General features: G+C 46.9%; 1 protein-coding gene across 3 annotated transcripts in view; it reads right to left on the bottom strand.

Moving 5' to 3' along the window:
• Positions 1–10,966: 10,966 nt before the first annotated feature.
• Positions 10,967–26,991, bottom strand: part of LOC138661589 (complement factor B-like) — a 60,787-nt gene continuing 44,762 nt past the window's right edge. Inside the window, exons 12-19 of one of the 3 annotated variants that reach the window (XR_011317946.1) lie at positions 26,511–26,628; positions 26,221–26,365; positions 19,485–19,564; positions 18,993–19,096; positions 14,962–15,094; positions 13,466–13,585; positions 12,099–12,148; positions 10,969–11,473 (exon numbers count right to left, since the gene is read on the bottom strand). Coding sequence is in view for 1 of the 3 variants with exons in the window: in XM_069746405.1 (XP_069602506.1) it covers positions 11,315–11,473; positions 12,099–12,148; positions 14,962–15,094; positions 18,993–19,096; positions 19,485–19,564; positions 26,221–26,365; positions 26,511–26,628 (789 nt within the window). In the remaining 2 variants the exon portion in view is untranslated. Of the gene's footprint in view, positions 11,474–12,098; positions 12,149–13,465; positions 13,586–14,961; positions 15,095–18,992; positions 19,097–19,484; positions 19,565–26,220; positions 26,366–26,510; positions 26,629–26,991 lie in introns of all 3 variants that reach the window. The other 2 variants (XR_011317947.1, XM_069746405.1) reach the window with 2 other exon arrangements.

Genomic DNA, 26,991 nt, shown 5'->3' with positions numbered 1-26,991 from the left:
CAAACTAACGGCACGGAGGTACACCCTTTGCTTCCCAGAGCTTCCAGCAACAAATTAGACAAGCTGGACAGAAAAAATAGCAAACAAATAGCAAAGAAGAACTTAGCTATGCAGAGCAGCAGGCCACAGGAATGATCCAGGGAAAAGCAAGTCCAACACTGGAACATTGACAGGAAGCCAGGATCAAAGCATTAGGTGGAGTTAAGTAGAGAAGCACCTAACGACCTCACCAGATCACCTGAGGGAGGAAACTCAGAAGCCGCAGTACCACTTCCCTCCACCAACAGAAGCTCACAGAGAGAATCAGCCGAAGTACCACTTGTGACCACAGGAGGGAGCTCTGCCACAGAATTCACAACACCCCCCCACCTTTGTAATTCCCACAGTAAATATCGGCAGGCTCTGGCCACCTGCGGCTATTGTAATGTATGTCTGGCCTGCCGCTTTTCTATTGGCCTGCCCTGTGTATCTGTGTGATGTATTCTGTGTCCTGTGAGTAAAGTGTGGTCAGACTGGAAATACGTGGAGAAGCAGTGATCTTTTATATGCGCCCATGTAATGAAGGAATTCCAGCCAGCGTCCCTCATTCAGACTCCAGCCAAAGCAGAGTGGACCTCCGGAAACACGGGGTGGTACTGAAAGAGGTACCCCAGATTGGTAGACCCCGTTACACTGGTGGCAGACAGCGGGATATGATACCCCTTCTACAGGAGGAAAGGAATGAATGGAAAACAACTACCAGAAGTTAAAGAGGACTACATTAAAAGATCTGGTGGAAGCCCGAGGGTTGATCGCCAGCAACAAAACAAAAGCGGATTTGATAGCAGCCATCATGGAACACGACAGTGCAGCGCCCCCCAATGTGAACGTGGAGGAGACTGAATTCTAGAGGGAGGTAAAGAACAGACTGGCGTTCTATGGCCCAAACCCTGCAGTAGAGATCATACGAGAGGTGATGGCTGATGTGCGTACTGATCTGAAGGAAAAGATGGCCGAGCGGACCAGGATAGAGCTAGCCAAGATGGAGATGGCAGAGCGGACCAAAGTGGAGCTGGCCAAGATGGAGATCGCAGAGCGGAGAGAGGAGAGTCAGTGAGCAGGGGGAGCTCTGGCCTTCGACCAGGTACCTTCAACAGTAAGCCACAAAAAGATCCAGTATAATGCCTTCCGACAGTTGGGGGAGGCAGAGGAAGACATTCATGGCTTTCTGCAGGACTTTGAGCAGCAGTGTGCCCTTCATCAAGAGAAGCCGGAAGAACGGGTTCAGATTCTGGCCAGCAAGCTGACAGGCCGGGCAGCGGACGCCTATCGCATGGTACCCGATGAGGACTGTATGGACTATGAGCAGATCAAAGAAGTGATCTTGGCCCGGTATGCGCTGACACCAGAGGCATGCCGCCAAAAGTTCCGCGGACTTATAAAACGCGTAACCGATACCCATGCTGAATGGGCCTGTAAATTACGGCGGTCACTGCTACAGTGGGTACAAGGGAGCCAAGCAACCACTAAGGAGGACGTCCTCCAGCTCTTCTTGTTAGAACCATTCTTTAATGGACTAACCCCTGAGACACAGGAATGGCTTCGGGACAGGCGGCCAACGACTCTTGAGGAAGCCGCTTGTCTGGCCAATGAACATCATGATGCCAGGAGGCCGCAGTTGTCCAGATCAAAGATGGTCACTAGGGGCCTGCCCATGGACCTGGAGGGCCCCAAACCACCGAAGATTGTAGGGGGACCAGCTAGAAACCCGGCCTACCACGGTCCCCCTGGGGCGCGATGCCACACCTGCCGTCAGCATACCCAGTGGCCAAAGGCGGGAACAGCTACCTTCAGCCGGGCTGCTGTACACTGCTACCAAGGCGAAGCTGACCCGGCATTGGGGGCTACGACTAACCAAGGAGTGGAAGAGATGGAGGAAGTGCTGCATGAAGTAGACCCCGTGCAGGCAGCCCGGGCAGATAATCGACAACAACATCGACAGGTCATGTGGGTTAATGGGAAACGTATGCAGGGACTAAGAGATTCCGGGGCAACTTTGACCCTTGTGAAGCCTCATCTCGTCCGGGACCAAGAGAAGACGGACCGGACAGTGGCAGTCCATGTAGCAGGGGGGAGCTATACATCGACTTCCCACTGCCAGGATTCACCTGAACTGGGGAGTCGGGGATGGCCTTGTTGAGGTCAGCTTGATGGAGGATTTGCCTGCAGACGTCTTGCTGGGAAATTACTTGGGGCCCATGTTGTCTGCATTCTCGGTTGCCCCTCTGGCTGAGACATATCCTGTGACCACCCGGAGACAAGCTCGAGCTGCGGAGGCGGAATCACACTCAGAGGAGGCCCAGGTAAGACATCCCAGCCCTACACGTATTCCCATAGCCAGACATTTCTTGGGCTACCCCAGATGAATTTAAGAGGGAGTTACTTGAGGATCCTTCATTGGAGGGATATCGTGGGAAGGCACAGGAGGGGAGAGGGGTACTGGAAGGGGAACAGTTTGTATGGAAGCAGGGACTCCTCTACCGGATCACATAGCAGCACCACTCAGGGACGAGCCCCACTATAAAACGACAGCTGGTAGTTCCCAAGAAGTATAGGCAGGAGTTACTGCGAATCTCTCATGACATACCCTTGGCCGGGCACTTCGGTGTCAGTCGCACCAGGTATCGTCTGACACAAAACTTCTTTTGGCCGTGGGTAACCTATGATGTTTGTCAGTACTGCCAGACCTGTGACAGTTGCCAGCGCATTGGCAAGAGGGAGGATCGATGCAAGGCCAAATTACGCCCCCTCCCCATTGTGGAGGAACCATTTAGCCGAGTAGCGGTTGTTCTGATAGGGCCGTTAGCCAAACCCAGTCCATCAGGGAAAAGGTATATATTGACAATGGTAGATTATGCCACACGGTATCCAGAGGCGGTTGCGTTACCTAACATACTGGCAGAGACGGTGGAGGCTGCCGTGCTCCGGGTTTTCTCACGGGTTGGATTTCCCCGGGAGATTATCTCGGACCAGGGTACTCAGTTTGCAGCAGAGGTGACCAACCAACTGTGGAAGCTGTGCGGCGTAAAGTCCATTAGAAGCGCCCCGTACCACCTGCAAACCAATGGGTTATGTGAACGCTTTAACGGGACATTAAAACAGCTCATTGGGACTTTTACCAGGACGTATAGGGACTGGGAGAAATTCTTGCCACACCTCCTGTTTGCCTATCGGGAGGTGCCCCAAGAATCCACGGGGTTCTCCCCGTTCGAGCTGGTATACGGGAGACGGGTAAGGGGACCCCTAGACTTAGTGCTAGAACACTGGGAAGGGGAGGGCCTCATAGAAGGGGTACCTATTGTACCCTCTGTGCTGGAATTCCGGGACCGCCTACAGGAGCTGACCCAGGCTGTACGTGAGAACATGCAGGCGACCCAGCGGCGCCAGCGCATATGGTACGATCGGAGGGCTAGAGAGCGCACCTTGGAAATAGGGCAGAAGGTCCTGGTGTTAGAGTCCACTAAGCAGAACAAGTTCCAAGCTGCATGGCAGGGGCCCTACCAGGTAGTGGGGAAAATAGCCGACACAACCTATAATGTCGCCGATTCTGACGACCCCAGGGTTATCCGCATGTTCCACGTGAATATGCTGAAGCCCTACCGGGAGCGCCCTGAAGAGGTAGTGGCCATCTGTGCATCTGAAGCAGAGGATTTAGCCGGACTTCCCTTGTCGGATGTCTTAGGGGAAAGGACTCATTCTAAAACATGGGACCAGGTACACTTGGGTGAAGACCTAGGCCCCCGGGAGAGACAGCAGGCGGAGGAGTTGTTGAGGCAGCGACAGAGGATGTTTTCGGGGAGACCAGGGTACACTCGCCTGGCACAACACAAGGTTGAGACCCAGGATCAGACCCCCCTGCGACAAAACCCCTTCCGCGTCCCTGAGTCTGTACGAGAGGGGATGCGACAAGAGATACAAGAGATGTTGCGTTTAGGGGTCATTGAAGAGTCAGATAGTCCCTGGGCATCCCCCCTAGTGTTAGTGCCTAAGAAGGATGGGACTACACGGTTTTGTGTAGACCATCGTAAGCTCAATGAGAAAACGGTGACGGATGCATATCCCATGTCGCGTGTGGATGGGTTGTTAGACCGGCTGGCGGGGGCAAAGTATTTGACCACCATCGATCTATGCAAAGGCTACTGTCAGATTCCCCTTAGTCCTGACGCTATCCCCAAGTCGGCATTTGTCACCCCGTTCGGCTTATTCTATTTTCGAGTTATGCCATTCGGGATGAAGAATGCCCCGGCGACCTTCCAAAGGCTGGCTGACCGGCTTCTGGATGGTCTCCAGGACTATGCTTGTGCCTACCTGGACAACATCGCCATCTACAGTGTGACATGGGAAGAGCATCTAAATCACCTAGAGACAGTATTGGACAGGATCCACCAGGCCGGAATCACCCTGAACCCAAACAAGTGTCACGTGGGCAAAGCAGAGGTTCAGTATTTAGCGCATTGGGTGGGAAGTGGGAAACAGCGACCAGAACCAGCCAAGATTGAGGCCATAGCCAAATGGCCCACCCCACGCACTAAAACCCAGGTCATGGCGTTTCTAGGGACAGCGGGGTATTACAGGAAATTTGTTCCCAATTACAGCAGCGTAGCCAAGCCCCTCACTGATCTGACCCGTAAGGACCCCAGAGTGTGAGGAAGCCTTCCGCCAACTAAAGGATGCCCTCACCAATACCCCTGTATTGGCCGCATCCAACTAAACGTTTCCTTGTTCACACAGACGCTTCTTTGTTTGGATTGGGGGCAGTACTGAGCCAAGTCGGGCCGGACGGCCAAGAACACCCTGTAGCTTACCTGAGTCGGAAACCACTGCCCCGTGAAGTAAGCTATGCGGTCATCGAGAAGGAGTGCCTGGCAGTAGTATGGGCAGGGGTGGATTAAGGGTAGCCAGGGCCCCGGGCTGTTCACACACTGTGGGCCCCCCCGGTCATGTGACGGGGGTCATGTGACGGGGGTCATGTGACGGGGGTCATGATATACCCGAACCAGATTATTCCAGAAAAAGGGCCGGGCCCTACTCTACTGTAACCTATTAAATATTTGTTAAAATCTGCAATACAATTTAGGTATATCTTGACCAATAATATCACATACAAGAAACAAATACCACCGCGCCATGACCAGACCACAAATTACAACCACAGTGATCGAATAATATCACATACAAGGAACAAATACCACCACACCATGACCAGACCACAAATTACAACCACAGTGATCGAATAATATCACATACAAGGAACAAATACCACCGCACCATGACCAGACCACAAATTACAACCACAGTGATCGAATAATATCACATACAAGGAACAAATACCACCGCACCATGTCAAGACCACATATTACCACTTGGTGACCAAATAGCACATACAAGGGACAAATACCACAACACCATTTCCAGACCACATATTACCACCATATAGTGACTGAATACTACAATACTGATCAGTAATAAAAAAACAAAACACAATACTATCACCATAAGTGCCAGTATTCACAGGAGATCTGTACTTAGTATGCAGTGTCTGTGTAGAGGTAATACAGTGATCACTGGTGACATTGTACACAGGAGCTCTGTATATAGTATACAGTGTATAGTGTCAGTGTATAAGTAACACTGACTCACCAGTGACGTCTCTAGGTGAAGTCCTTCATCTTTCATCCAGCACAGACCGCCATCATTTCTTCCAGCCAGGACTCGTTTCTGCAGGAAGTAACAGTTATCTCGAGCTCCGCTTGCAGAACACATTACTTAATTTTTCACAACTTCTAAATTACACCACATGAAGAAAAAAAGGCGATATAGTGTCACTCTGCACAGTAACAGGACCGCCCCCCCCTCCCCATTTAAAACAGTACACTCAAAAAATAAAATAAATACATCACTGCAGTAATAATATCCCTTAATTAGCCCCTATGGTAATAATATTCCCCATCCTGGCCCCGTGTGTCTCATTCCTGGCTCCAGCCATATGTTCTCCCATCCTGCACTCATGAGTATCCATTCTACACCATATGATCTCCCCATCCTGCCCCATCTGTCTCCATCGTATCCATCCTGCCCCATGATCCAATCCTGCCCCATGTCTTTCATTCTACCCCGTGTCTCCATTCTGCCCATGCCTCCAGTCCTGCCCCCAGTGTGTCCAGCATATTACCCCCAGTGTGTCCAGCATATTACCCCCAGTGTGTCCAGCAATCTGCCCCAGTATGTCCAGCATATTGCCCCCAGACAGTGTATCCAGCAATCTGCCCCAGTGTGTCCAGCATATTACCCCCAGTGTCTCCAGCAATCTGCCCCACTGTCTCCAGCAATCTGCCCCACTGTCTCCAGCATTGCCCCCAGTGTGTCCTCCAGCAATCTGCCCCACTGTCTCCAGCATTGCCCCACTGTCTCCAGCAATCTGCCCCAGTGTCTCCAGCAATCTGCCCCAGTGTCTCCAGCATTACCCCCAGTGTGTCCTCCAGCAATCTGCCCCACTGTCTCCAGCATTGCCCCACTGTCTCCAGCATTGCCCCACTGTCTCCAGCAATCTGCCCCACTGTCTCCAGCAATCTACCCCACTGTCTCCAGCATTGCCCCACTGTCTCCAGCATTGCCCCACTGTCTCCAGCATTGCCCCCACTGTCTCCAGCAATCTGCCCCACTGTCTCCAGCAATCTGCCCCACTGTCTCCAGCAATCTGCCCCACTGTCTCCAGCAATCTGCCCCACTGTCTCCAGCAATCTGCCCCACTGTCTCCAGTAATCTGCCCCACTGTCTCCAGCATTGCCCCACTGTCTCCAGCATTGCCCCACTGTCTCCAGCATTGCCCCACTGTCTCCAGCAATCTGCCCCACTGTCCAGCAATCTGCCCCACTGTCTCCAGCAATCTGCCCCACTGTCACCAGCAATCTGCCCCACTGTCTCCAGCATTGCCCCCAGTGTGTCCTCCAGCAATCTGCCCCACTGTCTCCAGCATTGCCCCACCGTCTCCAGTATTGCCCCACTGTCTCCAGCAATCTGCCCCACTGTCTCCAGCAATCTGCCCCACTGTCTCCAGTAATCTGCCCCACTGTCTCCAGCATTGCCCCCAGTGTGTCCTCCAGCAATCTGCCCCACTGTCTCCAGCATTGCCCAATTGTCTCCAGCATTGCCCCACTGTCTCCAGCATTGCCCCACTGTCTCCAGCATTGCCCCACTGTCTCCAGCAATCTGCCCCAGTGTCTCCAGCATATTACCCCCAGTGTGTCCAGCATATTACCCCCAGTGTGTCCAGCAATCTGCCCCAGTATGTCCAGCATATTGCCCCCAGACAGTGTATCCAGCAATCTGCCCCAGTGTGTCCAGCATATTACCCCCAGTGTCTCCAGCAATCTGCCCCACTGTCTCCAGCAATCTGCCCCACTGTCTCCAGCATTGCCCCCAGTGTGTCCTCCAGCAATCTGCCCCACTGTCTCCAGCATTGCCCCACTGTCTCCAGCAATCTGCCCCAGTGTCTCCAGCAATCTGCCCCAGTGTCTCCAGCATTACCCCCAGTGTGTCCTCCAGCAATCTGCCCCACTGTCTCCAGCATTGCCCCACTGTCTCCAGCATTGCCCCACTGTCTCCAGCAATCTGCCCCACTGTCTCCAGCAATCTACCCCACTGTCTCCAGCATTGCCCCACTGTCTCCAGCATTGCCCCACTGTCTCCAGCATTGCCCCCACTGTCTCCAGCAATCTGCCCCACTGTCTCCAGCAATCTGCCCCACTGTCTCCAGCAATCTGCCCCACTGTCTCCAGCATTGCCCCACTGTCTCCAGCAATCTGCCCCACTGTCTCCAGCAATCTGCCCCACTGTCTCCAGTAATCTGCCCCACTGTCTCCAGCATTGCCCCACTGTCTCCAGCATTGCCCCACTGTCTCCAGCATTGCCCCACTGTCTCCAGCAATCTGCCCCACTGTCCAGCAATCTGCCCCACTGTCTCCAGCAATCTGCCCCACTGTCACCAGCAATCTGCCCCACTGTCTCCAGCATTGCCCCCAGTGTGTCCTCCAGCAATCTGCCCCACTGTCTCCAGCATTGCCCCACCGTCTCCAGTATTGCCCCACTGTCTCCAGCAATCTGCCCCACTGTCTCCAGCAATCTGCCCCACTGTCTCCAGTAATCTGCCCCACTGTCTCCAGCATTGCCCCCAGTGTGTCCTCCAGCAATCTGCCCCACTGTCTCCAGCATTGCCCCATTGTCTCCAGCATTGCCCCACTGTCTCCAGCATTGCCCCACTGTCTCCAGCATTGCCCCACTGTCTCCAGCAATCTGCCCCAGTGTCTCCAGTAATCTGCCCCAGTGTCTCCAGCAATCTGCCCCACTGTCTCCAGCATTGCCCCACTGTCTCCAGCATTGCCCCACTGTCTCCAGCATTGCCCCACTGTCTCCAACAATCTGCCCCAGTGTCTCCAGCAATCTGCCCCACTGTCTCCAGCATTGCCCCAGTGTGTCCTCCAGCATTGCCCCCCAGTATGTCCTCCAGCATTGCCCCCCAGTGTGTCCACCGTTAACTGATAAAAAAAAAAAAAACAGTCTCCTCACCTGTCCGCGCTCCAGGCGGTGAGCTCCCTTCAGCAGCGCACACTCGCCGGCGACTGACGCCGCACGTCAATAGGAAAACGCCGCAGCGCCGGAAAGGGCCCGGTGAGCAGATGAGAAGGGGCCCGATGCGGGCCCCCTCTCTCTGCCCACCGGGTCCGGCGGGGCACACAAATGCCGGCGGGCATTCAGACAATTAGCGGAGGGTCAATCTGTGCGGTAGCGAGGGCCCCCCCAGACCACTGGGCCCTTGGCTACCGCCCATATTGACCCTCTGATAATCCACCCCTGAGTATGGGCACTCAAAAAGTTGCAACCATATTTGTATGGACGACAGTTTTCCCTCCTAACGGACCATAATCCCCTAGTCTGGCTTAATCGGGTCTCCGGAGACAACGCCAGATTGCTGCGGTGGAGTTTAGCCTTACAATCTCTGGACTTCACCATCCACTACAGACCTGGCAAACAAAACGGTAACGCCGATGGACTAAGTCGACAAACGGAACTTGTACCAACCCCATAAACTTCGGTCATCCCCAAACCGATCCGTTAAGGATCAGACTGTGTATGCCGATCGCGTCGCTGAAAAGGGGAGCCATGTAACGTGTTACGGAACCACTCAGCACCCAGAATATGTTGTGCAGTTATATGTATGTACAATAGGTTCCATGTGAGATGCATATCCCTAATGCATCAGCCCACAGGCTGCGCCCCTGGGCAGAGGGGAGGGACACGATATTCCCCTTTTGTCCGCCCCCCCCCCCCACCTTTGTAATTCCAACAGTAAATATCAGCAGGCTCCGGCCACCTGCGGCTATTGTAATGTATGTCTGGTCTGCCGCTTTTCTATTGGCCTTCCCTCTGTATCTGTGTGATATATTCTGTGTCCTGTGAGTAAAGTGTGGTCAGACTGGAAATACGTGGAGAAGCAGTGATCTTTTATATGCGCCCATGTAATGAAGGAATTCCAGCCAGCATCCTTCATTTAGACTCCAGCCAAAGCAGAGTGGACCTCCTGAAACACGGGGTGGTACTGAAAAAGGTACCCCAGATTGGTAGACCCCGTTACACCGAGAATTCCAGGAAATTCGACTCAAGCTTGATCTTTCCCTAATTAATCCGCTCATCCACTATCAGTAACTTCCCATTCACAGGGGGTCCAACCGCAGGGACCTCCACCATTCGTGGGAACATCATAATGCCCCATCTGAATGAAGTGATGGTCAAGAATGTGAATGTCCTCTCCATTCATTCTGTATGATTCTGATGGAAATACTCAAGTACAGCACTTGGCTATCTCTAGTAGTTGCATGCAGAATGAATGGAGAGGAGGAACACATGCTCAGCTACCTCTCCATTCTTGGGATCGGTGAAAACGCAGTCCTAGATATCTCACATATTATGACCTTATCCATATATCTGGCATTGTGTTGAAAAATGGCTCTTGAGACACTTTGGAGAAATGGCAGCACCACTGTTTCCACCACCAAATCAATGTAACACGGAGCTGTTATTGCACCTGACATGAAGACTAGAGGGAGTCGTTTATCATCACGACAACTCCAGGCTGCATGTTGCTCGTACTACTGTGAGACGCTTGTGTTGCCTAAACGTGATCCCATGGCTGCATCATAGGACATTTTTTATTCAGGGTTCACTTATATGGAATCTGTTCTTTTCAAGATCACAGTAATCTGAGTGGACAGTTTTGCAAAGACAAATCATGACTGGAAGACATCAACATCATACTGAGCCAGAACACCACAGCACCATACACTCCGTAGTGGCCGTTCTCTGGAAGGGAATGTTATCTGATTTACAGAGAATGGCTACTACGTAGTGTACGGTCCTGGGGTGTTTCGGCTTTGTACACTGTGTACATCCATCCACAGCAGGACCTGCTAACCGTTTTCCTGTGGAGGTGCCAGGTGTTGGACACTAAATGAGTCTGATAACTAGAGACAAGTAGATCGTTTTGTGCAACCTCCGGTCCACGGTCCAGGTCAGTGCTCTCTTGCCAGTGGCAAGAGCTGCACGAATTTCCTGAGTTTCCGAGTGATGGTTATTCTCATTTGCACATGGAAACATGAGAAGCAATGGAATAAAACGGAGAGCGAGAAGATACAGTTTAGATATTAGAAAAAACTTTTTGAGGGTGATCAATGAGTGGAACAGGCTGCCACGAGAGGTTGTGAGTTCTCCTTCAATGGAAGTCTTCAAACGGAGGCTGGACAGACATCTGTCTGAGATGGTTTAGTGACTCCTGCATTGAGCAGGTGGTCGGACACAATGACCCTGGAGGTTCCTTCCAACTCTAACATTCTATGATTTTATGAATATCATATCAGACAACAAGGGTAGCTAATCAGATTTCAGGGTACACTTTAATATTCAATTATAAAATTTGCACAAGTAATTATGAATGAGGATACATTTTACAATATTCTTAATTTTACTGTATTTACCCATTTCTACTGGTTTGGGTTTGTAATGAGGAACTTCAGCCATAATATGGGAACAGGATCAGTACAAAGGTAAATTCTACAAGTAATTGTTATGAATTTCCGGTGCTGCATTTATTGCATTTGTAGAAATGATGACTTATTGCTTTTTAATTTAGTGCCAATTTTGCTGTGCATTATTTTTAATTCCCCAGGCTTTTTTTTTTAAGCGCGTCCAACTGTTATGTGTACGGCTCCATCGCCTGGAAACTTTAGTTTAGGAATTCCAAATCTTCCTTCAAGTTATACTTCAGCCAGTCCATCATGTGGAACACATCGGTATGGAAGTCACGAGACAGCATTGGCACCGGACCAGGATATCGTTTAGGTCCTTTACAGCTGTTCATTGTCCCCCAGCTAATAATGCCCACCTAAATGGTGAAGGAGTAGAGATGTTAGTGCACACCTTACAGAAGACAATAAAAAAAATACAAAGAGTGAGTAGTATCCATTGTAATGTCAACCAGGGGGTGTGGAGTAACACTTGTAACTGTAAAGTTTAATTGTGTGTTGCTGGAAAGGTAAAGTGTAACCCAAAATAATTGTGGTGGTAACCCTAATTGCAGACTTTAGACATGACCTTTCAGAGTCCGCTCTCTAGTTCCAAGGCAAGCGGTGGTGGTGTACCCAATGTGCATAGCTTTGCTACGTTCAAGAGAAGATTCCAGAAAGAGGTTGCAGCCCAGTGGTTGTGTAGACCCTGGGAGGCACAAGTGCCACATAAACACTGGTGACTTATTAACTCACCCTCTATCACTGGTAGACAGAAGGGAGGCAGGAACCTTCAGGTGGATTCTCCCTCACTTGTTTACTAAGATGTTAGGTCTCTAAAGAGAGGAATCTCAAGGAAAAGAAAGAGGCATCCAACCTGTGCTTGGGGCTTCCTCTCCGTAGACCACCAGGACATAGATGTAGGGAATTGTGTGTTTTCCAAAAGAACAACATGGCATATTTTTGGAGCAATGTGGATAACTGACCCAACTTTACACCACTTACTTGAAAGTAACGTTGTTTGTAGGGCACAATTAGAGGACCTCCACCATCACCTGAAATAATAAGTGAAGGAGACTCAGATGGAGCATTTCAGAGCTCGTCATACTGTAAATTTATACCAGGTCTCATCCCAATAATGGCCCACTATTCTTCAGTTCTCCACAAACATTCAGAGGTCAAGGAGTCCAAATGGCGTTAGAAGGCCCAGCTCTACCTAAGGTTGACATTGGTCACTCATATTCAGAATCACAGGTATCTGATCTTTATATGGTCTGTGCTCTTGTGCTCCTCTAATCTATCTTTAACTCTGCTACTTGAATTATCCACCTAGTTCTTTTATACTCCTCCGCCTCTCCTCTCTGACAATCCCTTTAATGCCCACCTAATAAACAGAGAATTCTGTTTAAAATGTGACTACTAACTTATGATGAGGTCATCCATAATCTGTCCCCTCCATACATAACCAAACTAATTTCTTGTGACATCCTCATAAGTAATTCCACAACATTTACCCTCTGTGCATCTCTGATCCAACATCCTGATACCTTCACATGTAATCTCCGGTCCCCTACATACATCTGCGACCTATCTCCCCATATCTCCCTACATGTAATCTTCAGTTCACAACATGTACCCTCCACACATCTCTAACCTATCTTCCAATAGCTCCCCACATAATCTCTGGTCCCCTTCATACATCCCTGTCCTCTCTCAATACATCCCAAACCTAATCCCCCTCCATGGCCCCTACATACATCTCCAATCTATCTCTCCACATATAATCTTCAGTCCACAACCTGTCCCCTCCATCCATCTCCAACTCATTTCCCAATACCTCCCCACATAATCTCTGGTGCCATCCATACGTCCCCATGCTATCTCTCAATACCTCCCCACTCAAACTGTAATCTTCAGTGTACACAATGTGTCCCCTCCATGTATCACCAGCCTATCTCCCAATATTGCCCCACATGTAATCTCCACCCCTCCATACATCACCAACCTATGTCCAAATACCTCCACACATATAATCTCCAGTCTCCTACATTTACATCCGACCCATCTCCCTATACCTCCCACATCTAATCTTCAGTCCACAACTTATCCCCTCCATATATCTCCAATCTATCTCCCATTACCTCAGCATACAATCGCCTGCCCCTCCAGACATTTCCTCCCCACAAATACTCTATGGTCGCCTCCATGTACCCTCCATGCAGGGCCGGACTGGCCATTTGGCAATTCTGGCAAATGCCAGAAGGACCGGTCTGGTGGTGGGCTGCCTTGTGTGCTACGTTGTTAACAGAATCAATGTTCTCAAGATACCCATAGTTGTGATGGAGAACAAAGCCGGTCACTCCGTCACTTACCTCAGCATGCCGTGGGTATAATTAGAAATATTGGTCTTGTAGTAAATCTTCCTTTCCTCCATCCAGGGTAATATTAGTAATATATCCCATCTGGTTCTTGGGGACGGGGACACCATGGGCCTGTGTGATTTCAAATGCCAGGGCTGAATTTCATCCCCAGTCTGTACCTGCCTCCATGTATCTCTGACCTAATCTGCTGATACCTTCCTACCTGTAAATTCCAACCACTCCATATCACTTCCATACATCTCCGACCTAATCTATTGATACCTCCCAACATGTAATCTAAGGTCCACTCCATGCATCTCTGACCTAATTTCCCCATACCTTCCTACCTGTAATTTCCAACCTCTCCATGTTGCTTTCATAGATTTCCGACCTAATCTACTGATACCAGCCAGCATGTAATCTCCAGTCCCCTTCATGGCCTCCAAGCATCTCTGAATCTTGATACTTCCTCAAATGTCCTCTCTGGTCCACACAAGACCTCCTCCTTCTCTCCTTTCACCTGCATCACACATATTGTCTCAATGATTTCCCCTGTGTTTCTCCATTGCTATGTAATTTGCTTCGCCAACCAATCAGTCTCTCCCAAGCCTTTAAATTCAATTTAAATATCTCCATTTTCAAGAACAAATATAAACTTCAAAAGACCTTCAACCGCTGCACTGGTATGTCAGCACCTCTTGCTCCACACCTTCTGAACCCTTCCCCTGTAGATTGTAAAGCCTTAGTTGCCGGCAGGGTCTTCTCTCCCATTGTAGCCCTCTGTCACTTACTTAACCCCCCACACACAAAGGATAGCAGTCGGCTGAATTGTAATTATCTTTCGGCAAATTATTTGGCCAAAAGCTTTGCTCCTGAGTCCTCCCGAGGAATGCTTGACCCTTGGGTTCTCTATGAGACAGACTCCTCTGGCGGTGGCTTATCTGACAAAGAATAAGAGGAACGGCCATCATAAATTAGACATACCGGATCCTTCTCTCTCCCGACATCATTTGTCAAGGGTTGAGTTGGGGACGCCCGTATACTTTCGACTGTCAGCCAATGGTAGTTTAGTGTGAATGGGGGCTTTTAGCCATGTTTTTTTGCACTTTTTTACCTTGTTATGTATTGATATCTGATTGTTATACACTATTAACCCTGTTTTCGTATGTAATGCGCTCTTGGATTAAAGGCGCTATTATAATAATTTGATTAGCCACTTCCCCCTACATTGCTTACAATAGACCTGTCACTCGTGAAAGACTGCTTCGACATACTGTTAATTTTTTTTCTAATTCTCTAACTTCTGTTCCATGGAGGCTTAGGCAGCTGCCTACTCGGCCTACTCATCCCAGCTCTGAAGTCATTTCCAAAGTTGTCCCTCTGGATGGACTGACACTTAGCAGGGTGACTGTGTATATGCACAAGGGTTCAGACGGCCTTTGACAGCTACACGCATGGATTACTGGTGGGAAGCGCCAACGAACACATGGAAAGTTGATATGATTTACCTTTGCAGGTTTGTGGATCCACCTGAGGGTCTACTCCACCTGTACATAAGAAATTGTCGGTCACAATGTCTTTAATGTCTGGAATATCCTTGAATGTTTCTAGCTTTTTGGTGTCAGCTAGACAGGCGAGCCTCTGTGGAGTAGAAGGGAGGTTGTCAATGTTCCGTAATTCTCATCTCCATCTTTTGCTATTTTGTTATTTTTAGGTCCAAAATTCCGTTCTGATTCATTTTAGTTTTATACCTGTCAGCCCTCAGTTTTTCTGATACAGAACCAAATGTCCTGTAAATATTTTAATTATGAAATTTAGGCCACTGTAGTCAGCAGCCAAGCGGATATGGGCCAAATTCATTATCAAACTTGAGCTTTTCCTGTCTAATTTTTGGCATTTTTCACATGTTTTTCATTTGCACCTTAATCTTTCTTTAATTTCTTCCTTTTTAAAGTATATTTTATGCGTTTGCCTGTTGCTGCTGTTTTTTTCTTTATATGTTCACACCATTGTAGGCGATGTTTGGGTTTTCCAGAGATTTTCGTCTCATTCATGAATTGCGATTTTTTTTAAAAAGTTGCTAAATTTTTCTGCAAATGTCCTCCAGTCCCTTCCAAGAAGGTGATTTTATGTACGTCTGGAATTTTTGTGCAAATTTCTTGCAACGTTTTTACGCTGAAAAGTCAGAAAGAAGGAGCGCTATTGATTTTGAACAAAGTTCGTGAACCACGTGCGTCATTTTCATGACTTTGGCTCAAAACCAACAATGGAAAAAAAAAAATCGCAAATGGTGAATTTTGGGTGCTATGTTTTTAATCTTTCTCTATTCGTGAGATATGAGAGGTTTAAAAGGTGAACTTATCACCATGTTTTCCCCATATAAAGTATGCCCACCACCATTATGGCCAGAAATCCAGGTCAGAGGATCCCAAATAAGACCTTTTATTACACTCACAGACGGTGCGGTCCGGTCTGATGGTCGTCTCTGGCCTTGATCTGGCGCCTCCTCTCTTCTTATGATCGCTGTCCTGCTTCAAGTGGATGATGAGTCCTACGTCATCCACATGAGGGAGGATGGCGATCGTTAAGAAGAGAGGAGGCGCTGGATCAAGGCCAGAGACGACCATCAGACCGGACCGCAATGTCTGTGAGCTCTGTTTTGGGATCTGCAGAACGGGATTGGAGACATATATTCAGCAGTCCAGTATGCTGTAAAAAAATACCCTAATGGTGGTAGACATACTTTATAAGGGGAAAAACCTAGTGACAGGTTCCCTTTAAAAGAGAAATTCTGAGCTTATGCAAACTACTTCCTGTCCGGCGTCTTCAACTTCCTCCCAATATGCGGGAATCGTAGCTCAATTAGAGTAATATTTCCCCCCCCCTCAGACACCATGACAGGGGGCACATAATTTGCAATGGCAGCTATAGGAAAGTTAGAGGCCTCGCACTGCCCTCTTGGTACTCCTGTGCCCCAGTCATAAACACGCTTTTCACTCCATGCTGCAGTGCTGAAGTATTACACTACATAGTTCAAGCTTTTAAACAAGTACAAGTCCCTAATGGGGGGTAAAAGTAATAACAAAAAGTCATTAAAAAAATTCACATATTTCTCCATTTTCAAAAATAAAGAAAAAAAAATAAACATATTCAACATTGTCGCATTAATAAAATATATAACAAAATATAAAACTATATAACCTATAAGGTGAAAGCTATGAAGAACGAAAAATCAAAATGCTATTTTTTTTTTTTATCACTGCGCCATAACCCCAAAATGCAATAAAAAGTGATTAAAATATCGAGTGTACCCCAAAATGATACCAATAAACTACAAAGTGCAAAACACCATAAAAAAAAAACAAACCTTGATAAAGCTTCATGGAAAAAATATACAGTGGGTGAAATAAGTATTTGATCCCTTGCCTATTTTTGTAAGTTTGCCCACTGACAAAGACATGAACAGTCTATAATTTTAAGGGTAGGTTAATTTTAACATTGAGAGATATAAAATCAAAAATAAAATTCAGAAAATCACATTGTATAAATTATATAAATTTATTTGCAATTTTGCACTGAGAAATAAGTATTTCATCCCCTACCAGCCATTAAGGCCGGAGTCACATTACAGCGAGATACGGCCGAGTCTCGCAGGTTAAAGCCAAGCTCTGGCACCGGCACTCCGGAGCGGAGCGTGCGGCTCCATGTATTGCTATGCAGCCGCACGCTCTGCTCTGGAGTGCCGATGCCAGAGCTTGGTTTTAACCTGCGAGACTCGGGCGTATCTCGCTGTGTGTGATCCCGGCCTTAAGAGTTCTGGCTCCTACAGACCAGTTAGACGCTCCTAATCAACTCGTTACCTGCATTAAAGACAACTGTCTTACATAGTCAGACAACATGGGCAAGACCAAAGAGATTTCTAAAGATGTCAGGGACAAGATCATCGACCTGCACAAAGCTGAAATGGGCTACAAAATCGTAAGTAAGATGCTGGGTGAGAAGGAGACAACTGTTGGTGCAATAATAAGAAAATGGAAGAAATACAAAATGACTGTCAATCGACATCGATCTGGGGCACCATGCAAAATCTCACCTCGTGGGGTATCCTTGATCATGAGGAAGGTGAGAGATCAGCCTAAAACTACACAGGTGGAACTTGTTAAAGATGTCAAGATAGCTGGGACCAGTCACCAAGAAAACCATTGGTAACACATTACGCCGTAAAGGTTTAAAATCCCGCAGTTCTGCAAGGTCCCCTGCTCAAGAAGACACATGTGCAGGCCCATCTGAAGTTTACCAATGAACACCTGGATGATTCTGTGAGTGATTGGGAGAAGGTGCTGTGGTCAGATAAGACAAAAATTCAGGTCTTTGGCATTAGCTCAACTCACTGTGTTTGGAGGAAGAAAAGTGCTGTCTATGACACAAAGAACACCATCCCCACTGTCAAGCATGGAGGTGGAAACATTATGTTTTGGGGGTGTTTCTCTGCTAAGGGCACATGACTACTTCACAGTATCAATTGGAGAATGGATGGAGCCACGTACCATAAAATCTTGAGTGACAACCTCTTTCCCTCCGCCAGGTCATTAAAAATGGGTCATGGCTGGGTCTTCCAGCAAGACAATGACCCAAAACATACAGCCAAGGCAACAAAGGAGTGACTCAAAAAGAAGCACATGAAGGTCATGTAGTGGACTAGCCAGTCTCCAGACCTTAGTCCCATAGAAAACTTATGGAGGGAGTTGAAGCTCCGAGTTGCCAAGCGACAGCCTCAAAATCTTAATGATTTAGAGATTATCTGCAAAGAGGAGTGGACCAAAATTCCTCCTGACATGTGCGCAAACCTCATCATCAGCTACAAAAACATCTGACTACTGTGCCTGTCTTTAATGCAGGTAATGACGTGATTAGGAGCGTCTAACTGGTCTGTAGGAGCGAGAACTCTTAATGATTGATAGGGGATTGTTGATTTTCTATCTCTTAATGTTAAAATTAACCTTCCCTTAAAATTATAGACTGTTCGTGTCTTTGTCAGGGGGCAAACTTACAAAATCAGCAAGGGATCAAATACTTATTTCCCCACTGTATAAACGGTTAAGAGTTGTAAATGGTGACACAAAGCCAATTGTTTCTTTTTCTGCACAGTTCTGATTTTTTTTTTACCACTTAAATAGCAAATAAACGTATGCATATTTGGTATCGCCTTAATCGTACTGGCCTAGAGAATCAGATTTCCAGGTCATTTCTGCTGCACACCAAACACTGTAAAAATAAAATCCAAAATACAATGGTGGAATTCAGCTTTTTCCCACCATTTCGCAGCACTTGAATTTTATTTTTGTTCTTAATTACATTGTATGGTAAAGCGAATGGTGTCATTCAATGTACAAGTTGCCCGATCTACTAGGAACCCCCCACAAAGTGATCCGGGGCTTTCGCCACAATAAGGACATTAAGGTGTGGGCATACGGCAGTTTTATGTCCTTGGTTAATCTGTCTAAAAAAAATCTTTTTTCTCATTATTCGTTCTCCTTACCTTACTCCCTCGCTTTATGATCACATCCTTCCGCTCAAGCGCTCTATCAGTTTCCTCTGCAACAAACATGGCCTTCACCAATTCTGACGAGAGCAATGTCTTCTCTACGAAATATAAAATGATATGAGCTCACAAACTCTTACATTTTCCATATTTCCGTTCACAAGTGTGATTTCATCTCCAGACCTCCACCACTAGGTGGAGCTGATTGAAGACAGATTTATACAACAGCTCTCATATAAATGTCTTCTGTAAGCTCCTGAGCTCCCCCTAGTGGTCTCTATAGACAGACGGAATATTATACTTTATGGGTTAAGTGAGTGACAGCTGAAGATTTGGAGCTCTGTATCACGAGAAATAATCTTTGCTGCCTATAAAGTTACAATCTGCAATTAGTCAGCAAAGAATCAAGATAACGAAAAAATACAAAATTATGTTTATAGTTGAAAGTCCACAATCCCACCATATAGGATCCTTCCCTCCGACACTCACCATGATCGCTGCACGTGACAGATTTCCCTCGCTGCTTTAAAGCCCAGGATGCCCCGGTTGTACATGGGAGACAGATAGGTCTGCGGGAAGAACGAGCGAGGTTATTCCTGATGTCTAAATAATTCTATTCAGTCACACTTTATCCAAATAAACTCCAGCCCCAATAAGAAAAGTCTCAATCCTTAGGGCTTCTGTAGTTCCTGTTAGTGTGGCACTGTCTTTATCCCATCCACCAGACTGCTGTGATGGTACTCGCCTGATCCCATGCCATTGCTGTTCTCCTGTACCGTCAGATCCTCTCTCTCCATTCCTGCGGACGCCGCTGACTGGACGGAGCTCAGGATCTCAGCACTCTGGGGAGCACGTTAACTGATATGTAATGTTACATCTCAACACAGGGGTGGGCTTTTTTTCCTGTTGGATGGGATGTTCAGCTCTTCATCAGCCCATGCTAAGCACTGAGCCGGCCCATGCTCAACACTGAGACCACCCATGGTTAGCTCTTAGCACCACTGTGCCATGGAGCCGGACTTACCTAGGATGGGCGTAGCTAAGCGGCTACCTGGTATTCACTGGAGCGCCTGATGGTGGAGTAAGGCTTGAGTTACAGGTAGCTACCAGGTACCGCTCCTAGGCAGTCACCGGTACTGCCGCAGCTGTAGGACTCGGGCTCCGTTCAGACTACCAGGTTCTGGATCCTCTGCAGAGTGGTTACTAACACGGATATGGACAGGGCTGATTTGGAGACTGGGTGTAGCAGTCCAGATAAATGGAATACATGGTTAGGCAAACGAACAGACACAAGAGTCTTGAATACAGATTCAGAGACTGGACGCACATGGACCGGGGGACAAAGTTCAGGCGCTGGCCGCACTAGGACCAGGGACTACGGGCTCAAGACTGGCCACACAAGGACCAGAGACTTCAGGTTCAGGACACTGGCCACATCAGGACCATGGGACCTCCCAACGCATCAGTAGACTACCACACTACCTGATGAAACTTGGTTGCTTGGCACCTCCCTATTGGGGAGGGTGCCATATAAGCAAGATGCCTCCCAACTATTGACTGAGAGCCATCTTGCAGGAGTACTCTTATACAAAGTGCCTCCCACCTATTGGCTGGGGTCATTTAACTAAGTGTGTGTTCTGCCCCTTGAAGAGCAGGGGAGCACTCGTACATGCACAACTGCGGGAACTGCGGTGCGCACAACACCAGGAGACAGGGAGAATGACGGGGACCACGCAGCGTGGTCGGGGTGGTGAGTATGCCTGCATCCCTATATGGAGGGAGAAGGAGAAACATTCAGAGGTGCCGACAATAGCGTTACAGAATATATCTGTTAATGAACAGTACTATAACAGTACTATATTCAGCAGTCTAAATGACAAGGTCCGTTCAACCAATAAATATAGTCATAAAAAGAACTGATAATCATAAAATAAAAAAGGAGCAACCTCACCCATTTTATGATGCAATTGGAGTAGTCATAAACTGGTCCATGTTCACATTGCTCCTGAAACCAGCCTCAATGGGTCCTCATGATAGCCCTAAGGATCCATAAAGAATTAAGCTGACCCAGACTCTCTCGCCCTGAAAAGAGTAGTCCACAGCTGACCCTCAAGTACTGAGTGGCCCTAGACTGTCCCTATGTGCCTCCCGACGTGTTTCCTAGTTTCAGATTCATCAGAGGAGAAGGTACTCATCGTTTTATCAAGAAATACAAGGCTATCATTCCATCCTGGGAATGTGCATAAATAGTGGCATCAGGCTTTCAAGCCAGGAGATTTACATATTTAGTGGGTACGGAAAGTATTCAGACTCCTTTACATTTTTCACTCTGTTTCATTGCAGCAATTTGGTAAATTCAAAAAAGTTCATTTTTTCTCATTAATGTGCATCTTGACTGAAAAAAAAAACAGAAATGTAGTAATTTTTGCAAATTTATTTAAAAAGAAAAACTGAACTATCACATGGTCATAAGTATTCAGCCCCTTTGCTCAGTATTGAGTAGAAGCACCTTTTGAGCTAGTACAGCCATGAGGCTTCTTGGGAATGATGGATTTGGGGATCCTCTGCCGTTATTCCTTGCAGATCCTCTCCAGTCCTATCAGGTTGGATGGTGAACGCTGGAGAGTGAACAGCCATTTTCAGGTCTCTCCAGAGATGCTCAATTGGGTTTAGGTCAGGGCTCTGGCTGGGCCGGTCAAGAATGGTCACAGAGTTGTTCTGAAGCCACTCCACTGTTAATTTAGATGTGTGCTTAGGGTCATTGTCTTATTGGAAGGTGAACCTTCGGCCAAGTCTGAGGTACAGAGCACTCTGGAAGAGGTTTTCATCCAGGATATCTCAGTACTTGGCCGCATTCATGTTTGCTTCAATGACAACCAGTCGTCCTGTCCCTGCAGCTGATAAGCACTCCCATAGCATGATGCTGCCACCACCATGTTTCACTTTTGGGATTGTATTGGGCAGGCGATGAGCAGTGTCTGGTTTTCTCCACCGCTTAGAATTATCACCAAAAAGGTCTATCTTCGTCTCATCAGACCAGAAAATCTTATTTATCATAGTCTGGGAGCCCTTCATGTGTGTTTTAGCAAACTCTATGTGGGTTTTCATATGTCTTGCACTGAGGAGAGTCTTCCGTCGGGCCACTCTGCCATAAAGGCACGACTGGTGGAGGGCTGCAGTGATAGTTGACTTTGTGGAACTTTCTCCCATCTCCCTACTGCATCTCTGGAGCTCGGCCACAGTGATCTTGGGGTTCTTCTTTACCTCTCTCACCAAGGCTCTTCTCCCACGATTGCTCAGTTTGGCAGGACGGCCAGGTCTAGGAAGACTTCTGGTAGTCCCAAACTTCTTCCATTTAAGGATTATGGAGGCCACTGTGCTCTTAGGACCCTTGAGTATTGCAGAAATTCTTTTGTAACCTTGGCCAGGTCTGTACCTTGCCACAATTCTGTCTCTGAGCTCCTTGGCCAGTTCCTTTGACCTCATGATCCTCATTTGGTCTGACATGCACTGTGAGCTGTGAGGTCTTATATAGACAGGTGTGTGCCTTTCCAAACCAAGTCCTATCAGTTTAATTAAACACAGATGGACTCCGATGAAGGAGTAGAACCATCTCAAGGAGGATCACAAGGAAATGGACAGCATTTCTACATTCCTGCTTTTTTTCAGTCAAGATGGGGTGCAGAGTGTACATAAATGTGAAAATATTTACGTTTTTGAATTTACAAAATGGCTGCAATGAAACAAAGAGTGAAAAATTTAAAGGGGTCTGAATACTTTCCGTACCCACTGTAAATAAAACCATCAGGGATTAAGTCAGCCTTGTATTTCTTGATGAGACAATGAGTGCCTTCTTCCCTGATGAATCTTAAACGAGGAAAGGCATCGGAAGGCACATAGGGACAGTCCAGTGCCACTCAGTACTTGAGGGTCAGCTTTGGATTGCTCTTGTCAGGTTCAGCTTTGGATTGCCCTTGTCAGGGTCAGCTTTGGATTGCCCTTGTCAGGCTCAGCTTTGGATTGCCCTTGTCAGGGTCAGCTTTGGATTGCCCTTGTCAGGGTCAGCTTTGGATTGCCCTTGTCAGGGTCAGCTTTGGATTGCCCTTGTCAGGCTCAGCTTTGGATTGCCCTTGTCAGGGTCAGCTTTGGATTGCCCTTGTCAGGCTCAGCTTTGGATTGCCCTTGTCAGGCTCAGCTTTGGATTGCCCTTGTCAGGCTCAGCTTTGGATTGACCTTGTCAGGGTCAGCTTTGGATTGCCCTTGTCAGGCTCAGCTTTGGATTGCCCTTGTCAGGGTCAGCTTTGGATTGCCCTTGTCAGGGTCAGCTTTGGATTGCCCTTGTCAGGCTCAGCTTTGGATTGCCCTTGTCAGGGTCAGCTTTGGATTGCCCTTGTCAGGGTCAGCTTTGGATTGCCCTTGTCAGGGTCAGCTTTGGATTGCCCTTGTCAGGGTCAGCTTTGGATTGCCCTTGTCAGTGCACATGTCTCTGGGATTGGTCAGAGTCAGCTTTATTTGTTAGGGACCCTTAGGGCTAACACCAAGACTCTTTTAGGCTGGTAACAGGAGCATTGTGAACATGGTCTTGTTTATGACAAGATGAACATAAAATAGATGAGGTTGTGACTGTTTTATTCCATTTATGATTATCAGTTCTTTGTATGACTATATTTATTGGTTGATCAGACCTGGTCATTTAGACTACTGAATATAATGCTGTTCATTTACAGATATATTCCTTGGAGTAAGGTCATAGAATAATGATGGTCTCAATCCATAGAGACCATCCTATCATGGACTGACCACTGTCATTTTTTTCTTCCCATACAGGAAGTTGGAATATAGCTCTTTATTTGTGTTTGTTTAAAATCATCTGTTCTGATATGTGTGACCTACTTTTCGCTTTTTGCTTCCTTCTTCTGGTCTCACCCTAGACTGTTTGATAACTTTCTTGGCTTAACCGCCAGTCTTGACCACGGACATCCCCCTCCCCAACTACAGGGGCTTCTCACAAAATTAAAATATCATCAAAAAGTTAATTTATTTCAGTTCTTCAATACAAAAAGTGAAACTCATATATTATATAGAGTCATTACACACAGAGTGATCTATTTCACATGTTTATTTCTGTTAATGTTGATGATTATGGCTTACAGACAATGAAAACCCAATAGTCATTATCTCAGTAAATTAAAAAGTCATACACTTTTGCGTTCTTTCTGTTACATTATGGTGGAGTAAACTCTCAAAATCCATTTTGGTTGCTGCAGATGACCAATTTTTTACTTTTATTAAAAATAAACGTAGTTTCTCTTGAGAAGACGCTATATATGACCATGACCTGTAGTCTTGATATTTTAAATAAGACCTATGGAATGTGGAGTCAGATCCCCTTCAACCTACCCCCCCTTCCCTATCCTACTCTACTGTCTCTCGCCCCCTCTACTTTCTCACTAGATCACATGTGCTCCTAAAAGAGGATACTTCATATATAGCTTCCCATTTTACTTGCTTACACTTCGTTTAGAAGTACCCATATAGTATTTAAACGTTACAGATAATTTCTGTAAGTTTTTACTCAACTACTATATAACTTTGAACAAGCTCATTCTGAAATAAGACTTAGCGAGCTTAATACTTGTCAAGATTGACTTTACTAAATGTTTGAATTTCCAACTTGAATGTAATCAATAATCAATAAAATACTTTGCAGGGAGGCACGGTACACCACTTCTGAAGCTTTCCAACCGAACACCTGTCCGCTGTCTGTCCTCGGCGCTGTGCTTTCCTGCACTGACTGTGAGCACAGCGGCCGGAAAGCAGAGCGGTGACGTCACCGCTGTGCTTTCCGGCTGGCCGGCGCTCACAGCCAGTGCAGGAAAGCACAGCGCCGGGGACAGACAGCGGAATGTAAGTATGTAGTGTTTTTTTTTTAACTTTTACTCTGGTAACCAGGGTAAACATCGGGTTACTAAGCGCAGCCCTGCGCTTAGTAACCCGATGTTTACCCTGGTTACAAGTGAAGACATCGCTGGATCGGTGTCACACACGCCGATTCAGCGATGTCTGCAGGGAGTTCAGCGATGAAATAAAGTGCTGGACTTTCTGCAGCGACCAACAACATCACAGCAGGATCCTGATCGCTGCTGCCTGTCAAACTGAACGATATCGCTAGCCAGGACGCTGCAACGTCACGGATCGCTAGCGATATCGTTCAGTGTGACGGCACCTTTAGGTGTACTCTAGTCTGAGACTTTTTTAAAGAGAGTTCTGAGACAAACAAAACTGCCATTTGCAAGCTGCGCCATGAAAAGATCAGCAGGGACCTGACCACTAAGAACATAACTACCACCAGCATGATCAGGCACGTGTCATCTAACTACCTGACTCAGTGGGCAGAACGCCTGGGTCCCTGATTTGTGCCATCGGGTGACACCACTGCCTCTTCCCCTGTGCTAGATGCTTCCCAATCCTCTGTGCAAAACGCTGGCGTGGATTTATGACAAAACCTGATGCCAGCATAGTGAATGAGAAACCTGAAGTGTCAAGCACATGTTAAGTATGTTTAACTTTCAGATTTGGTGCAGAAAATAATCTGGTGCATGTCAATTCTCTTTGTTTTTGCCCTGCGTTTTTCAATATTCACTCTCCTCAAATCAACCAAAAATGCAAGGCCAACTTCTCCTTCCAGTCAGCACTGTTCCCATCCATTTAGACATTTTCACTGCCCTCGAGAACTCTTTGTAGGGTGTGTAAAAAAAAAATAAAAAATCTTGTGTTCCCATTGACTCCCATAATACTCGTTAATCAAAATGAGCATGCGAGTGTTGGGAATTGCTTTCTTCGAGTGACAATGCTCACTTATCTCTAGTGAGAACAGGTTGTATTTTGTAGCATTCAGGAAGAAAAAGATTTTTCCACCACCAGGAGCAAAACAGTAACAATGCAGCGACTTAACAAGAATCTGCATAACTAATTATATGCTAAATAGCTGCAAATCATATTTATGTATGATATATCCAAGATGATTCCCAATTTATGCATGCAAGCCACCGTGCCACATAATACAGGTCTAAATGTCTCCTTAACAGACAAAACTACAGTGCCCCCCAAAGTAATACTGGTTCTGGTGCCCTACAATAGGGCAAGTCATAGAGACTCGACATTTGCTTCACTTTTTCATGAAAAGTTTATCTTCTATTTAAACAAGAGCAAAAATAAAATTTACCTGATTTTACTGGAAAACTCAATTTTTGTATCTAGTTCAATGAGAGCCATATCGTAATCAAGGGATTTCTCCACGCCCTTGTCCTTTTTGCCAAGTGGGTTGTAGTCACTATGATGGTGGAGTTCCTTCGCTTTGTAGACCTTACCTACAATAGATAAAAGGAAGAACATACGTAGTTCTCACATTTGTGGAATTGGCTCCCTGGTGCCCATGCCTCTGCTAGAGTCCCCCGTTGGAGGTTGTGGTAGGACCACGGCTGGGGCTTCAGTTAAATTGGTGGGAGAACTTACCTCCAACTCTGACGCTGACAGTATGGAGCAATTCATCCAGGCGGAAGCAGTGAGCAGCCGTCAAGACAAAAGATTTGCTCACAATGGATCCTTTACATGTCTCTTGAGACCCTGGACGCTAAAAGTAACAATAAAAAAAAACGTACAAAAAGTGCGGTGCATATCACCGTCCGTGAGTATATAATAAGCAGAACCTGTCGCTGGCATTTCATTTTTACAGTCCTATGGCACTAGCACCTTATAGAGTGAATTTATCAGTATCGTGCATAGAAAAGTTACAAATTATGGTGAACGCCACATTTACGATAAAATTGTCGACTTTTAATTCCACTCAAAAGTGAAAAATAACGCGGGTGGTATTCTTAAGACAGATTTTATGATAACTAAAGACAAAAAAGTAGCGCAAGTGTTGACACCTTCTCATAGCATTAATAATTGAATTCGATCTTCTCTCTTTAGGATGAGTTCAAGGTGCAAGTAA

Source organism: Ranitomeya imitator, chromosome 2 (assembly GCF_032444005.1).
Source record: "Ranitomeya imitator isolate aRanImi1 chromosome 2, aRanImi1.pri, whole genome shotgun sequence".
NCBI classification, from domain to species: domain Eukaryota; kingdom Metazoa; phylum Chordata; class Amphibia; order Anura; family Dendrobatidae; genus Ranitomeya; species Ranitomeya imitator.
This window is presented reverse-complemented; position numbering and strand designations above follow the sequence as displayed.